Genomic DNA, 12,856 nt, shown 5'->3' on the forward strand with positions numbered 1-12,856 from the left:
CACCAGGAGGCGGCGCCCTTGTCGGCAGGGCCTGTGGGAGCTGATGCGCAGGCTTTGGACAATGACCCGGCTCCAGACCTACACCATCAGGTCCAAGAGCTAGCTAAGAGCGTTGCTGCGCTAACCCGAACTGTGCAGTCTTTACAGGTTTCCACCCCAGGGAAGATCCAGCTGGCATCCGGACCGGAGGACATCCCGTGGCGTCGACCAAGGAGGACCCCACCGGCCAGAGGAAGACCCAGTGACCGATACAGCGAAGACGGACGATCCATCTGCCGCCGCTGCAATCAACCCGGACATATGGCAAGGTACTGTTCTTTAAACGGGCACAACCTGGGGTAGAGGGCCAACCCCCAGGAAAAAGATCACCAGGCCCATCGAACTGGCGCGACAGATATGTGGGAGGACGTCCAGTCTTGCCTGTGGTACTGGATGGCATTCCCATGAGTGCCCTACTGGACACCGGGTCACAGGTCACCACCATCCCGTACGTGCTCTTTAAGCAGTACTGGAATGACTCGGATATTACCCGCTACCCTGACGACGACTTGAGTATCATCGCCAGCAATGGCCAGCCCGTGCCACAGATCGGATTTAAAGAGGTGACCATCAAAATCGGTAGAGTCGAACTGGCAGCACAGGGACTGATCATTGTAGCTATTGACAAACATGAGAGTCACCCAAAAATAACTCTAGGAACTAATGTAATTGAAAATTGTCTTGCAGAGGTGATTTTCCTTTTACAGCAGGTTGCCAAGAACGCCAGCTCCGGCGAGCAGCGGGTGCTCCAGAAAGAGATCCGGGCACTGATGCGACGGCAACAGGTGGAACTCTCCGGCGGTGAGATTGGTAGCGTAAGAATGTGTGACCCTTTTCCTATTGCCATGCCCCCAAAAAGTGAAATGATGATTTGGTGCCGGGCAGCTATTGGTCTGAGAGGTAGAGATTACCAGGCAATGGTAGAACCAGTTTACTCAGACAGTAGGCCCACCATCTTGACAGCACGGGGGGTGGTTAATGTACGCCATGGGAGGGTGCCCGTTCGCATAATCAATATCGGGAAGAGGGAAGTGTACGTGCCCCGGTATGCCACGCTAGCCAAATTATATACCATTAACCAAAATGCTATACAATCTGTGGAACCCTTGCCTCCATCTCACCCGGAGGAAGGTAACGGCTCTAAGAAAACAATGGAGGACTGGTGTCAGCAACTACATTTGGGTACTGACTCCACTCCCTCACATCAGAAACAGGGAGTCTATCGGGTGGTTCAAGAGTACGAGAGAGTGTTTAGTAAACACCCGTTAGACTTCGGGCGAGTCAAGGGGGTAGAACACCACATCCCCACGGGAGACCATCCTCCCATAAAAGAGAGGTATCGACCCGTACCCCCTGCACACTACCAACACGCCAAGGGGATGCTTAGAGACATGAAGGAGGCTGGGGTGATCAGGGATAGCTGTAGCCCCTGGGCAGCTTCACTAGTCTTAGTCAGAAAAAAGGACAACACCATGAGGATGTGTGTAGATTACCGGAAAATCAACCGTATCACACACAAGGATGCGTACCCCTTACCAAGGATAGAGGAGTCATTGGCTGCTTTAAGATCTGCTAACTTCTTCTCTACCTTGGATCTCACTAGCGGGTACTGGCAGGTTCCTGTAGCAGAGGCGGACCGGGAGAAGACCGCATTCACCACCCCGATGGGACTTAGCGAGTTCACCTGCATGCCGTTCGGACTCTGCAACGCACCAGGAACCTTCCAACGACTAATGGAGTGTTGTCTGGGCCACAGAAACTTCGAGACGGTCCTGTTGTACCTGGACGATGTCATCGTATATTCCAAGACGTATGAGGACCACCTGAAACACCTGGCGGAAGTGTTCGAAGCTCTGGCGAGTTACGGCCTAAAGGTGAAACCCTCCAAGTGTCACCTCCTGAAACCAAAGGTGCAGTACCTGGGACATGTGGTGAGCGCTGACGGAGTGGCTCCCGACCCTGATAAGATCACCGCAATTAAGGAATGGCCAAGCCCCTCCAGCGTAAAAGAAGTGCGGCAGTTCCTCGGGTTGGTAGGCTACTACCGAAGGTTTATTCCCGGTTTCACCAAAAAGGCAGCACCTATGCAGGACCTCCTGATAGGCCAGTCCCGGAAGGCCAAGAACCAGAAGCCGCCCTTCAAATGGGAGGAGCTGGAAGAAGAGTCCTTCCGCCAGCTGAAGATGGCCCTCACGGGGGACGAAATCCTGGCGTACCCGGATTATAGCCAGCCCTTTATCCTCTACACCGACGCCAGTAACATCGGGCTAGGAGCCGTACTGTCCCAGATCCAGCAGGGGAAGGAACGAGTAATCGCCTACGCCAGCCGAAAGCTGCGACCCACCGAAAGGAACCCCGAGAATTACAGCTCATTTAAGCTAGAGTTCCTGGCCGTAGTATGGGCAGTCACCGAGCGCTTTAAGCATTACCTCGCTTCTTCCCGGTTCACCGTGTACACGGATAACAACCCGTTGACACACCTGGACACGGCAAGACTCGGTGCCCTGGAGCAGAGGTGGATGGCCCGTCTGTCCAACTACGAGTTCACAATCAAATACCGGGCCGGACGCTCCAATACCAACGCGGACGCCCTGTCCAGGATGCCCAACCTGCCGGACGAAGGAGAAGATCCGGAGGGACTGGAAGAAGGTGAACTCCCTGCGTTCCACCGTCATGGGACTATCCAGTACTCCCACCGGGTAAGGAGTAAGCAGGCTGCTACGTTGAACCCCTTACCTCACTACAACTGGGCGGAAACACAAGACAGCGACCCTGCCGTCCGACTGGTGAAGGAGATGCTGACTCGCCCGGAGGCTTGCCTTGAAGCAGACGCTCCGGAGGAAGCCAAACAACTATGGGCAGAGAGGAGTCGACTGTTCCTTTACAAGGGGAAGTTGTGCCGCAGAATGGTTAACTCCCGGACGCATGAACTACTCTGGCAAGTAGTGGTGCCACGAAGAGACGCAGCCATGGTGATGGAGGCATACCACGACGGAGCTGGACACTTCGGGTGGAAGAAGCTGGAGTTCCTGCTGCGCGAGCGATTCCACTGGGTAGGCATAAGGGGAACCATTGAGAAGTGGTGCAGAGACTGTGGCCCGTGCAACCTAAGAAGGAAGGACCGTGCCAGCCAGAAGACTCCCCTGCAGTCCATCGTCACCCGGCAGCCGTTGGAACTGGTAGCCTTGGATCATGTAAAACTGACCCCAAGCAGAAGTGGCTACGTCTACGCACTAACCATCGTGGATCACTACTCCCGGTTCTTGGTTGTCGTCCCCGTCAAGGACTTAACAGCTCGAACAGCAGCGAGAGCCTTCCAGCAGCATTTCTGCCGTCCACACGGGTACCCGGACCAAGTGTTGACAGACCAGGGACCTGCCTTTGAAGCGGAGGTCTTCCAAGAATTCTGCACTCTGTATGGCTGCCGGAAGATAAGGACGACACCCTATCATCCGCAAACTAATGGACTTTGTGAGAAAATGAACCAGGTGGTAATGGATCTTCTGAAAACGTTGCCCCTGGAAGAACGCAGTCTGTGGCCTGAGAAGCTGCCCGATCTGGTGGACCTATACAACCACATCCCGGTAGGTTCCACCAACTGTACCCCGGCTTACCTAATGAGGGCAAGACCTGGTAAGTTACCTGTTGACCTGGAAATGGGAGTCCTGACACCCGAGGACACTTCACCAGAAGCAGACTGGGACACAGAGAGGCAGCAGCAGTACCGGAGAGTACAGGAGAGCGTGGAGCGAAGTCTCTGTCAGGCTAGGGAAAGACAAGAGAAAACTTACAACCAGTATGCTCCCGCTGTTCCCCTGGTACCCGGAGAGCAGGTCTTGAAGAGGAAGAGACGGCTCCACAAGTTGGACGACCAGTGGGAGAAGGACCCGTACACCGTACTGCCCTCAAGCCACGAGAACCCGAAGGTTTGTACCATCAGTAAAGACGGAGGGGAAACTACAGCCATTGTATCCCGGGACCACCTGAAGAAGTGTCCCGAACAACTGAGGAACCCTGAAGAGGAACAAGAAGACCATCGACCCGTAGAGGAAAGGGAAGATATGGTTAGTACTGTGCTCGGGGACTTCCCTCGGTCTTGGACTCAAGTCAATGGTGCAGTTGTGGTACCCGTACTCACCTTCCTCCAACCAGCATCCCAAGCACCTACGGAGCAACAGGTAGAGCTGGAAGAACAGCCGGTCCAGGAGGCAGAAGACCCCACACCCGCAGACCAGGAGGATCAACCCTCTGCTTGCAGTGAGCCTGCCATATCCCTAGTGAGCCAAAGAGCCGGTAGACAGCTGCCCAGTTTACCCTTGACAGCTCCTACACCCTGTAGTTCAGGGCTAGACAGTCAGCTCCGTAGGTCCACTAGGGCCACTAGAGGCCAGTTACCCGCACGCTGGAGGATTTAAAGTGTATAAATTGTTTTATTTATGTTTACCTGTGTATTGTTGCTTGTGTATAATTTTGTGTTTCTAGTTATTTTTAGGAATCCTTGGTGGATCTACCGGGAATCCTTGTACAATTAGTTGGAGCGTAACCCAGGATGGACTAGAGACTGTTAAGGACTCGGGGTAGGACAGACCCCTACCTGGTTACGTCTCCCTGTTTTGGTGAAATGGACACCTTTGTTTCTTCAAAGACTGCACCCGGTTACGGACATGCCGTGACCACCTTTATGTGTTTCTTTATTGTATTGTTATTGTTATATCTTGTTATGTTTTTCTAAAATATGTTTAGTCCCGGAGTACTAAATTTCACTAGGGGGGAATGTGGCACCCCAGGGGTCTGGTTTCCACAGTAACAAGCAATGTTATGTCTGAGAGCAGGTGGGAGGTCTCTTGGCCAGGGATCCTGTGCATGCCACACCTCCTGCCCAGTCTTGGGAGGGGAAGACCTTCCCCTATATAAACCCGGGGCTGAAGCAGGGTTAGTCAGTCAAGGAGAGTAGAGACAAGAAACAGTCACAGGAAGAAACAGCAGAAGCTCAGTGGGAGCAATACTACTACAAGTCAGGGGCTGGCAGCTGCAGAGCTCGCCCTGACTGAGAAGCTTTCTTACCGGACCCGGCGTCCGAGGCTGTGGGGACTAACTCTTACCCAGCAGCAGAAGCCGACCGGCAGGGGATTTCAGGTCCTCAGGCCCAGAAACCCGAAGGCACGGTCACACGCGTGGGACCAGCGCCGCCATCGTGGAGCGGAAGCCATTAGAAGGCCCCGAGTCACCGGCCATACGGGTGAGCACCACACGGTACACTCAGGGACGTGGGCTACTTATATCCGCTTCTAGCAAGGTAGCCAGAAGAGTACAGTCAGTTTGGGAGGCCTACAACTCCGCCTGGCCAGGGGAGATCCCATCTGCTCAAGGACTGACCAGGCCCCGTTCGCTAGCAAGTACTCCGGGAGGGTCTATCGTTGTTACCAGTAAAGACCCTGAATTACACCGCACCGTCTCTGAGTGGTTCCTGCTACCCTCATCTTCCACGTCGGCGGCCCTGAGGCCATACCCCTCCCGTTGGGGGTTATACTATCACGCTGCACAATTCTACACCGGCCTCAGCGGTCTGCCCTGCAGCGGCAGCTCCATAGCTGCAAATCAACGGGTGGCATAGTCGACACTCAAATAACATCTATCAAGACTGCCACACACTGAGTTGACTCCCTGGGCACGGACCGGGTCCCCGCCACTCGGAGACTGCAACCCTCATCTGATCCGGTTCCGGGTAAGCCCCCGTGCGCGAGACGCTGCGCGACACAGCAGGCCCAGGGGCGCGTCAACATCACTGCAGGTCCTGACAGTACACTGCAGGACGCCGAAGAGAGAGGATCACAGGATCGCCGCCGGGAGCAGACTGGAGGAGACCGAAGAGGTGAGTATACAATTTTTTTACTTTTTAATTCTCTTTTTTTACTATAGATGCTGTATTTAAAGCATCAGTTGTTCACACATTATAAATCCATGCCGGTTGCATGGATTTATATTGTGTGACCAACTTGTCAAGCACTTTCCAAGTGATGCTCAAAATCGCTTGGAAAAGTGCTTGAAAAAACGCATGCGAAAACGCATGTAATAACGCTGAAAAAAACGCTTTTCTTTGGCAGAAAAAACGCATGTAAATCTGCATGCGTTTTTTTTTCTGCCATAGAGAGGCAAAAACGCTCTGCATCAAATCTGCTACGTGGGCACATAGCCTCACACTAGTAATGCTCTGGAGGCAGATTCTCATGCAGATTTGTGTCTGGCCCATAGATCTTAACAGTTCATTTACATATAAAAAAAAGTAGATTTCTCTGGAATAAGGCATCAGATAGCAGATATCAAGTTATAATTTTATTCAGCTTCCTTTGACCTACATGCCCATGTAGACAGCTTAAGAGGGTGGATCCTACTGATAGAATCCCTTTAAGATGTTCCCAAAGGTGCTAAGCATTTGGTGGCTGCTTTACCTTCTCTCTATGATACAATTTATCCCAATCCATCTCAATTCGGTTGAGATTGGGTGATTGTGGAGGCCATGTCATTTGACTCAGCACTCTATCCCTTTCCTTGGCCACAAGTATCACCAACGGTGTCTTCAGCAAAGCACCTCCACACCATCACACCTCAAAACAAGTCTCCTCTTCTACTTTGCGGTCCTCAGTAGTTGCTTCCTTGCAGCAATTCAATCATAAAGGTCTGCTTTTCACAATCTACTCTGGACAGTTGATGTTTAGATGTGTCTGCTTCTTGATTTCTGTGCTTCATTTAAGAGGGCTGTTATCTGAGGTGCTTTTAATTAGTGTTTTCTGAGGCTGGTAACTCTGATAAATTTGTTCTCTGCAGTCGAGGTAACTATTGGTCTTCCTTTCCTGGGGCAGTTCTCATGAGAGTCTCATAGAAACTGATTGTTTTTGTAACTGAACTTGAGGATACCTTAAGGCTATGTTCACACGTTGCTTTTTTGGTGCATTTTTTGTCTGCAGTAAAACCTGCTCTCTTGGCAGTAAAGTTTCTGCCTCAAAAAAGCAGGTTTTGCTTGTTTTTTGCTGCATTTTTGTCACTCTCCATTTGTCTCTTGGGCATGCTGATAAAGTTCAGTGATAAAAAAATACCTAATTTAACTTCCTCAGGTTTTGGCACAAAAAACGCTGCAAAACCTGATACCTGCGTTTTAGCAGCGTTTTTTCTACTACCAATGGGTGAAAAACGCTGCAAAATTGTTGAAAGAAGTGACATGCTGCATTTTGCGAAAACCAAGCAATTGCACAAAATGCTGAGGACAAAAATACCAAGTTGTGTGCATGAGATTTCTGAAATCTCATAGACATTGCTGGTACTGTAAAACGCAGCTGAAAATTTGCATAAAAAAACGCACCAAAAACGCATTGTGTGAACATACCCTTAAGGTTCTAACAATTATCCAATTTGACTGACCTTCTTGTCTTAAAATAAAGATGGATTTAAATTCCTCTTAGTTGTGTAGTTGTTCCTTGCTATATTCTGACTCAGAACACTTGTGGAATAGTTCTCAGCACTGTATGAAACTGTACTAACAAGATATCTGCAAAACGCACTTGATAGTAGCAAAGATGTTCTGAAAGTCAGTGACTGCACAATTCAATTCTTGTGATGGCATACCTGTGCATTGGAAGCCATTCAGGTGACTACCTGATGAAGGTGCTCGAAATCTGTCATCAGAGTAAGAGTTTGCTCACATCTACATATAAAATCGATGATTAGGCAGTGTTCATCTGTGAGTTTTTCCTCACCTGGAATTGGTGTGAGATGTGAGAAAAAAATCGCAGCATGGCTGCGTATGGCCTCGTAAAATGATCGAAATACACCAATTCAAGTCAATGGGTGAGTACAGTAAATTCACAGCGTGAACCGTCAGAGTAGAATAGTTAGAATAGTTATACAGAAAGAATAGATACAGTGGCGACCAAAAGTTTTGCATTTTTTTAAAAAGTGTGATTACTTCTGTCTGGTTGTTGTGATACCATTTTCCTGGTGATTTTAGTAAATCGGAAGCAAATGGTTGTCAGCTGTAAGGACGATAATTGTATTTGACATTGTTTTCTTCCTTTATACAGTTATATGAAAAAGTAGCTTTTCTCATCATTGCATACACCTGGCTATGAAGTTCAAAGCTCAATGAGGTTACAAAACCAAAAAAAGTGCTTTAGTAAGTCAGTAAAAAGTAGGTAGGAGTATTTAAAACAAGAAAATGAAAGTGCCCATACTTATGCACCTGTCAAATTTTGTTTGAATGCAGATTGCACATTTTCTGTTAGTACATTAAACCTCATTTCAAGGCAGAAACATTACTGTGTCCAACAGTTATTACATATATCAACTGAAATAGCTGTTGCAAAAACACCAATTTTTATAAAACATTAAGCTTAAGATTAATAGGGGTGCCCAAACTTTTTCATATAACTGTATGTTAGTTTTCAACATTTGAGGAGCCAAATCTTTTGCATATTTTGAAATGGAAAAAACCTGGGAGTCTGAACTGAAACGTAATTTGATGTGCATGCAAAATGTAAATGCATGTTCATATAAGGTCACTAGACAGAGAAAAACCAAAGACAAGCAAAATACCCAAATAACTGGAAGTAAATGGATAAATCATTCAGTGCAAAAATAATGATAAATAATAAAGGGTATTTAGTTAACATAATTTTGATCAAAATAATGTAAAAGCTATCCCGCAACGTCACGGCAACCCTTATGGGACAGTCCTAACTCTAATATTAAAACCTTACCATTTGTCAAGTGACATACATATGGACAAGGGCAGAGAGACTGAACCCCTAGTAGAAACATAGACTTGAGAGGCAGGATGAACCTTTCAGCTCAGACAAAGGGCGGCCACACCCTTTATACGCACTAAAGCACACTAAACTACAAAGAAAAAAACTGGGAGTCTGAACTGAAACGTAATTTGATGTGCATGCAAAATGTAAATGCATGTTCACATAAGGCCACTAGACAGAGAAAAACCAAAGACAAGCAAAATACCCAAATAACTGGAAGTAAATGGATAAATCGCTCAGTGCAAAAATAATGATAAATATTAAAGGGTATTTAGTTAAAATAATTTTGATCAAAATAATGTAAAAGCCATCCCACCACGTCACGGTAACACTTATGGGACAGTCCTAATTCTAATATTAAAACCTTACCATTTGTCAAGTGACATACATATGGACAAGGGCAGAGAGACTGAACCCCTAGTAAAAACATAGATATATATATTTTGAAATGGGTAGTCGAATTGTGCCTAAATTTTTTTGCTGGAAATTCAACCAAGACAATGATCCTAAGCCACATCCAATTTAGTCACAAATTGGTTAGCAAAGAAAAATGTTTACCTGCTGCAATGGCCAAGCCAATCACCTGATTTAAACCTTATACAGCACCTTTGGGATGAGTTAGGGTGATGAGTTGGGGCCTGTACCCATAGCAATAAAGATGAATTGTTTGCAGATTTACAAATGGAATGGAGCAAGATGCCTCGAAATGTCTTGAATACCCTAGTGGCTTTAAAGGGGTTTTCCCATGAGCGAAAGTTAATTTTAATCACTAGATCTTGGAATAATAATAATTTCCACAATTGGATGTGTTTAAATAAAATGTCTCTGTGCTGAGATAATCTTATAAATGTGCCCCTGCTGTGTACTGTGTAATGGCTGTGTCTGACCGTGCAGGAACATGGTCTGATCATACCACAGCTCCTGTGCAGGGGAGGAAACAAGAGTATACAGATATTACAGCTCGGGATCACAGCTGATTCTTTCTGTGAGGTAAAACATTTCACTACCTGATTTTAAACAATGTTTTACTTCAAAGAAAGAATCAGTTGTGATCCCCTGCTGAAATGTCTGTATACTCTTTTGTGTCCTCCCCTGCCCAGGAGATGTGGTATGATCAGACCATGTTCCTGTACTGTCAGACACAGCCATTACACAGTACACAGCAGGATCACATTAATAAGATTATCTCAGCACAGTAACATTTTATTTAAATACATCCTATTGTGGAACTTATTCTCATTCCAAGACTTATTGATTAAAATTAACTTTTTTTTCGTGGGAAAACCCCTTTAATGCCCCATAGATGTGGTGCAATAATTAAAGCAAGAGGTTATGATACAAAATATTAAGTTATGGCATTGTAAGCAATGAATTACTCTCCATGCTGTGATCAATAAATAGTATATTCAAAACTTTTGGCTGTCAGTTTTCTTTAATTAAATGACCATACCTATATTCAAAAGCATATTGGTTAAAATTAAGGTGTTGCATGATGACAACTTCATGCACTTTCAATTCATCACCATGGAAATGGCATCACAACAACCAGACAGAAGTAATCACATTTTAAAAAAATGCTAAATTTTTGGTCGCCACTGTAGATAGAAAGATGTCATTGAGATATATAATTAGTGCAGTGCATGTGTAGTTTACTGTACATGTATTTAGCTAATAAATATAAAATTAAATGAAAAATATGGCGTGGGGTCACCCTTATTTTTATTAACCAGCTGAGGGAAAGTAGACAGTTGGGGGCTGGTGTTATTATTCTGGGGATGTGCACATTCCAAAGTAAACCAGGGAAAACATTGCATGAATAGGTGTGTCCAAACTTCTTACGGGTAATGTAGTTATACAAAAACGCAAAAAATTGCAGCAAAGGAGACACAGACAAGATGCAGTTTATGATGTTTTTTTTAAGAAAGCAAAAGCCTTCAGAAATCCCACAGCTAGAGCATGCTAAAATGCATTGTTCATGTAGAATTTAATTTTTTTTTTGACGAAAAAAAACTGTCAAAAATTGTCATGACAACTTGACCTAAAAGATGGGTGTAAATTGAGCCTGTATGATTTAATTGCAACCATTTTTAGATTGCAGGCAGTGAAGTGTTATGCTATCATGAAGGCAGTTATAATTCCATATCTATCTTATCTGATTACACAGTAGTTGTCTTTGTTGGTACTTTACCTTTGCACACCGGGGGTTTACCACTCCATGTTCCGTCTGCTTGACATTCTCTGTAATTTCTTTTTGATATCAACGAATATCTTGAATATAAAGTAAAAATAAAAGAAAATGATCATGATTACACATTTAAGTTAACATGTAAAGACAATTCAGGATTAATTAAAAGGCAGTATACACCTTTTAACCCATTTTTATTGGATTGCATGAACATTTTAGACAGATCACAGCAGAGGCTACATACGTGAGCCTACAGTGAGCTGTCTGGTGGATTGAAAACTGAATGACATCAATAAGGCTTCCTAATAGTCTTTATATACAAACTGTACAAGTCAAACAACATTTTTAATTAAAAACAAACCCATTTTTCTTCAAAAGTACATGTAATTCAGTGAAACAATGGTTTTAAATGGATCCAATATATAACCATAAATTAGTAAAAGCTAATAGATAAATTATATGTATCCCAAAATATTACAAATGAAAATTACAACTCTTCCCACAAAGAAAAAAAAAAACAAGCCTTCATACTGTTACATCGCGGGAAAATGAGTTTTTGGTTTTTGCATGTGATAATGATAAAAAAGTGCTTGGTTCTTAAAGGCTTTGGACTCCTTTGACATGGAAAAAACATACAATATTTTAAAAATGTTAAAGGTTTCCTTTAGTTAATATAGTTACACTAACTTTGAGCTCCAATCTACTTTTTTTCATTTATTTTCAGACCCCCTTGTGTGCAGTTTGCACCCTGATCCGAACATCAGATTTTTCTCTTTTGAGAGTGTCATTCTCAGTAATATAGGATGGATGTGAGTGCTACATGTTTCTTGGGTGCTGCTGGCTTCACTTATTTTCATACACAGCTTCAATTCTGTACTTATTTTCTCTTCATTTGCTTTTCTTCTTTTTTATCACCTGTTTTCTTTGCCCTTTGTGAGACGGTACATGGTTTCTCTGCTCTGCACCAGTGCTCAGTATAAATGAGTATACCCCCTTTGAGGTATACTTTTATTCCATTTAGTGTGCAAAATTAGCAGAACTTAAAAAAACATATATGTGGTATCACTGTGATGATACTGACCCAAAGAATAGAGAGAATGGTGTACAAAAAATCCCAGAAATTCATGATTTGCTGTTTTTTGTTAAAGTTTGGCATTAATAAACCCTTCCACTAATCCTGCAAAAAACAAGCCCCTGCACAGGTCTTTCAGTGGAAAAATAAAACAGCTATAGTTCTTAGAATATGTTGATACAAATGTAAAAAATACATAAATACGTTTTTTAAAAAGTGTTTTTAGCGTGCAAAAATAGCAATATATAAAAATACTGTGTAACCCTGCCATCGCTGTGATTGTACTGACCCAAAGAATAAAGTTGGCTTATCAGTTTTACCACACAGTGAACAGCATAAACCAAATTCCTAAATTGCTCTTTATTTGTTCATGGTATCCCAAAAATTTGAATAAAAAGCGATTAAAAGTTTTATGTACCCCCAAATAACAGCAATGGAAACTTTTTGGGGGATTTTTCTCATCCCGCAAAAAACAAGGTTCCACTCAGATCTGTCATCCATCAATGGAATATTAGAGATTTTCCACTTACTACTACTTCAAAAACGCTCGAAAAGCGATATAGCTCCCAAAAAACAATCCAGTAAAAAACACTATACCCAAACGAAATGGCCTCCTCTTCTGAGCCTTGCAGTATTCTCAATGGCTGCAAAGGGGAGAACCCACCAAATCTAATGATTGATGACATATCCGTTGGAAAGGTGATCAATATGAAATCAGTGTGGTTTCAACACCAGGCACACTGAGCGGTCATCTTAAAA

General features: G+C 44.6%; 1 protein-coding gene across 4 annotated transcripts in view; it reads right to left on the reverse strand.

The window, feature by feature from the left end:
• Positions 1 to 12,856, reverse strand: part of LOC141224049 (sushi, von Willebrand factor type A, EGF and pentraxin domain-containing protein 1-like) — a 407,381-nt gene that overhangs the window by 16,084 nt on the left and 378,441 nt on the right. For all 4 annotated transcript variants that reach the window (XM_073666874.1, XM_073666873.1, XM_073666876.1 and 1 more), the window contains one exon: positions 11,029 to 11,108. In XM_073666874.1, the coding sequence (XP_073522975.1) occupies positions 11,029 to 11,108 (80 nt within the window). The remainder of the gene's footprint in view (positions 1 to 11,028; positions 11,109 to 12,856) is intronic.

This window comes from Phyllobates terribilis, unplaced genomic scaffold, assembly GCF_046119375.1.
Source record: "Phyllobates terribilis strain yellow unplaced genomic scaffold, ASM4611937v1 Scaffold_2__4_contigs__length_985480577, whole genome shotgun sequence".
Classification (NCBI taxonomy): Eukaryota; Metazoa; Chordata; class Amphibia; order Anura; family Dendrobatidae; genus Phyllobates; species Phyllobates terribilis.